The 4,742-nt window shown below is 29.0% G+C and overlaps 1 protein-coding gene across 5 annotated transcripts in view; it reads right to left on the bottom strand.

The window, feature by feature from the left end:
- Window positions 1–563: 563 nt before the first annotated feature.
- Pli (E3 ubiquitin-protein ligase pellino) overlaps window positions 564–4,742 on the bottom strand; it is a 145,867-nt gene continuing 141,688 nt past the window's right edge. For all 5 annotated transcript variants that reach the window (XM_024360072.2, XM_014419780.2, XM_067045040.1 and 2 more), the window contains 4 exons: window positions 4,427–4,525; window positions 3,544–3,765; window positions 2,134–2,252; window positions 564–936 (listed from right to left, as the gene is read on the bottom strand). In XM_024360072.2, the coding sequence (XP_024215840.1) occupies window positions 822–936; window positions 2,134–2,252; window positions 3,544–3,765; window positions 4,427–4,525 (555 nt within the window). In that variant the 3' untranslated portion in view covers window positions 564–821. The remainder of the gene's footprint in view (window positions 937–2,133; window positions 2,253–3,543; window positions 3,766–4,426; window positions 4,526–4,742) is intronic.

The raw sequence follows: 4,742 nt of genomic DNA, 5'->3' as shown, positions 1-4,742 counted from the left end.
ATTATACTTTATAATAACATAGTGTTGCACACACAATATTTACATCCGAGTGATACTTGTACTTGAGTGAAAGCTATGTAACAAAAAAGTCACACATTATACCACACAATACAATATAAATGTACTAGTACCCAAACGAAACATTAACAATAATTTAATCATAAAATATAAACATAATAAATACTAATAAATACTAGTTGGATTAACTAATTTTTTAAAAAGACTAACTATACAATATGAGTTCTAAAAAATAAATTGGTCAAATCGAAGAACTTCACCTTTTACTATTAATAACAGTAAACAAATAGAAGTAGAAAAAAGTAAAGAAAAAATAAACAGAAATTGTTTAAAGAAAAAAAATACAAGATGAATTTAGCAATTAATTTTTACACTAAAACATGGCTAAAATAACAAAAAAAAAATTATAAACACTTCCCGATAAAGGTCTTTCCGCTGGACAATAATAAAATATTGTACCTGAAAATACAAAATAACACAACAATAAATAAAGAACACATTAGGCTATGATATTTTCAAGTTTGGAGTTAATAGTAAAATGCTCATTTCAATATTGCACATTCAGAAACTGATAAATTGGCAAAATTTTGCTTTCCCACCTGAGTTTTTAATTTTTTTTTTCAAATTATGCATGATATGTGCTTGTTACAACATAAAATTGGAACGATTGAAGATGTTGAAGCGGTTCTAATGCTATAATGAAGACCTGCCTACAAATTTCAAAAAAATACACTTTGTTGAGGTTCGATACCCAGGAAAGGTATGTACACGGGAGAATCTTAATAACAGTCTTGTGCTAGGATCTAATTGAATATCAGCTTAACATAGCCAGGGTAGCCCTGAAGAGGTGTCGCACAGAATGGACAAAATGAATCAAAAGCAGAAGTCCCGTGGGGGATCTGAACAATAGCCCAATACCTGAAACATAATTATTACATTTATAATTAAAAGAATTTATGGTACCCAATCAAAAAATTTTGTAAAAATTTTTTTGTTTAATTAACAAAAACCTAAAGACATGAGTGGATGAAAGTGCTGTCTTAACAATTTTTTAAAAATTGATTTTTCTTATGAATAAAATTTCAAGAGCTTATCTTAACATTATAACATTAGCAACTTGAGAATCATGGTGACTCACAGGATTTCTCAATGGATTGGATAGATCATGAAGCTTTAAATTTGTGATATAACATTTTCATTCATTCATGCCTTCAATTAAAACATGGAACAGGCCTGATACTTCTTTAATTAGTTTCAAAATAAGTAAACTACAAATTATAATTCTTTTGTTTCTGTAAAGTATTTATTCACTAAAAAAACATTAAGAGAATAAGGTCAGTGGTAATTATTAAAATACAGTTAGTAAATATAATTAAATTTAATAAGTGTTTAGTAATCAAATATTATGTTTTATCAATAGCAGGTTTCCCACCTGTGGCCTATGAGTCTTGGGATGGTCACTGAGGGAGTATGGCATCATATATTTTAGTGAAGATTTCATATAATTATTTTAATAATTGTCTTTCCTAGTGTTTAAGTTTTTAACCAAATAGTTTCAACAGTGAATTGCACATTTTGATTGCTGGAGAAAATGGTCTAATGTCGGTTTAAGGCAACACTGGATTCAAGGAATGGCCACAACATGTGTTCATAGTACCACAATCTCACTAAGGTGACAATTTGCTACCGAATGCAACATATTTCAGGAACCATTCTAAAAATGTTGATTTAAATCACTTATATTTTGCAGTTTGTAGGCCAATGAAGACAGGAATCCTATTGTTTTACATGGATCCAAACCATGCTCAATGATATCAGTAAAAGGGAACATCTAATCCCTAGTTTTCAGTAGTTTAAAAAAAACAACTGAATTTAGGCTACTTTTTTTTCAAAACTATTTTTGGATCTTTAAAAAACTATTTTCTTTTTTTTAAATATACAAAATTGTTTTGAATGTATATGAATTTTATAATTAAAATTATCTCCCTCCTAGTTGTGACAGAAGAAAATTCAAGATGAATGTTTTTTTTTTCTTAATTTATTTTTTCTAGTTCAGAAAATGTTCTAGATACAATCACAAACATTTAAACCAAATATTATTTAAAAAGCTCATACTTGACAGTTTTTTCTGTTGCCATATGACCACAAGGGTTGAAAGCATAGAATGTTGGTGGTCCTGAATCAACATAAAATGCTGGCTCTATTCCCATTGAAAGTTTCACCATTGGTCCACTCTGAAAATTTGAAAAAATAAATAAACGTATATCTATCATTATAGAGCAAAATATAATAAATTATTATCATTATTTTTCATAATAAAAAATAATTAGCAAGTTAAAATAGCATTTATAGATAAAATTAGAAAGTGAAATCATCATCTCCTACAATCTACTTCATACGGTACACATTATCTCCTTTCAATATTTTCTTTTACATTATAATTAGAATAGAACAACCATTTCCTAAGTCAATTTTATCAGGAAAATTTTTATATAGCAATAGGAGACTAGAAGATAACTGGAACTAACTTAATCGGACTAGCACAGCCACAATTGTTAATCTCCTCTTACGTTATACTCTCCTATCACAATATTAAAATTTTCCTACTAGCATTGAACAGTATTGCCTCCCTCCCCCTCCCTGCCACTTCCATTTCATCTCACATCACAAAATCAACTTACTCCCATATAATTTTTTTTTCTTAAGTTGTAGAACATCAATTTAGAAATTTCAATTCAATAATGCAAGAGTAAATTTAATTCGCGACACGAGAGGAAAACGGAAATGGTGGCAACTGATAAAGTCACATAAGAAGATTTTTCTATAGTAAAAGGAGAGTGTAGCTTAACAATGTTGGCATTGTTGGTCCGATTGAGTGACTCCTTTAAGCTTCTCCTCTCCTATTAAAATATAAAAAAATTTTGTTGCCAGAATTGACTCAGGCTGTTCCATTCTAATAATTATTATTATTACGGAACTGATATCTTCTACCTTAGGCAATAAGAGTGAACGCATTATGTCACATAATTTACTCATATAAATAAATAATCAAGTAAAGTAGATTTGTAACCTGAACATAATGTACTTATAAATAACTACATGAAAGAAAAATATTATGTGAAACCAATTTGATAATGAATTGTACTTTAATTAATTTTATGGATAGTACTAATTGAATATATAATCAAATATTTTTGAAAAATCGTTTTAATAAATAAGCAATATCAATAATTTTTATTTTGCAACATAAACCCAAGGACAGTGGTCCTCTATATCATTACAAACTAAAGAACCTGACTTTTTTGTTGTGAAAGGAAAAAAATATTGATACATAGCGAACAACAAAACAATATTGGTTGGATCCTTATTACATATCTGGTTTCAGGTAATGAATATGTTAACAAAACTAGTTATTTATTTAATAAAATGTATTGAATGAACTTTCTGTGTTTGCGCCAATTAACATAATAAATGACATGAGAGACTACAATAAGTAATCCCTTAGATCTGCAAATTATTCCATACCTTGAAACACATAGAGCAAGTTCTGGAATTTGAACCTTTTTCCACACCCCAATCGTGCAGCCCCTGGACGTGGCCACAATTGAGGTAAACATAAGGCTGTTTATCCTGTTTATCTGCATCCTGGCTCGATTTACGAGGAATGACGAGGGTATTCAGACCCACAGGGCACATCGGTCGCTCTGCATTAACTTTATCCACGAGGGATTCCAGGTATTCTTTAGTCTGTAAAAGAAAACATCAAATTATACTTCCCTTCAATTATAACCATCAAGCACTGCACTGAGATGTACGAGAAGAAATAAAACTTCAAATTGGACAGTGCCTGCTCCAAAAAATAATTTATACACAGAAATAATAATATAAACCACTGATAAAAAATTTCTCAAAAATAATCGTACTACATATATATGTTAATGAGAACACTAAGAATTATTAGTTTTTTTAAAAAATCAATTCTAGAAGTATATTTTTTTTTTCCAAAATTTTTATAGTATTAAAGAAATGAAAGTTTAAATGATTTAAAAGCTCGAAGATTCTTTGCATTGAAAGACTAGACAACATAAATTCACATTTAGTCAAAATATTGGATATTAACAAATGGCAAGCTGATTTTTATTTATACTATTAGAAGTGAACTTTTAATACAACTTAGGTCACAAAACAATTTATATTTCTTTATAAGTCCAATGTAACCCCGAGGGGTATTGAAAGATGGGGATTTTGTTGTATCTTTTATGTTTTGTAGGATTCAAAACAATATTTTATATAGGATTCTGTTATGATAAAAAAAAATTATTGTTTTCTGACAGAAAAATATTACAACAAATAATAAATATAACAATTATATACTATTATTTTTTATAAATATTTGAAAAAAACTTACAGGTGACTTGGCAAGACCTTCTGCAGACCTCCATAACAGCGTAGCCCCGCATAAATCTATTAATGTACCGTCCTGGAGCACATTACTAACACCTTCGACCTAGACAGAAGGATAGAATTACACATAATTTATTAAAAAGTATATTGGATTAAGATAACAGAAACTAAAAAGTAGTAGCACAGTTAAATCCTGATTATCCAAGGAATTGAGTAGTATCACAATCAAGTATGACCTAAATTCACGGATAACTCATTTGTAAAAGAAAATCTATTTTAGCCACTGTTCCTAATTACCAAAAGAGACTCATCTCAGAATC

Source organism: Halyomorpha halys, unplaced genomic scaffold (genome assembly GCF_000696795.3).
Source record: "Halyomorpha halys isolate HHAL.00 unplaced genomic scaffold, Hhal_1.1 Scaffold251.1, whole genome shotgun sequence".
Taxonomy (NCBI): domain Eukaryota; kingdom Metazoa; phylum Arthropoda; class Insecta; order Hemiptera; family Pentatomidae; genus Halyomorpha; species Halyomorpha halys.
The sequence above is the reverse complement of the archived record's forward strand: the minus strand, read 5'-3'. Positions and strand labels throughout refer to the sequence as shown.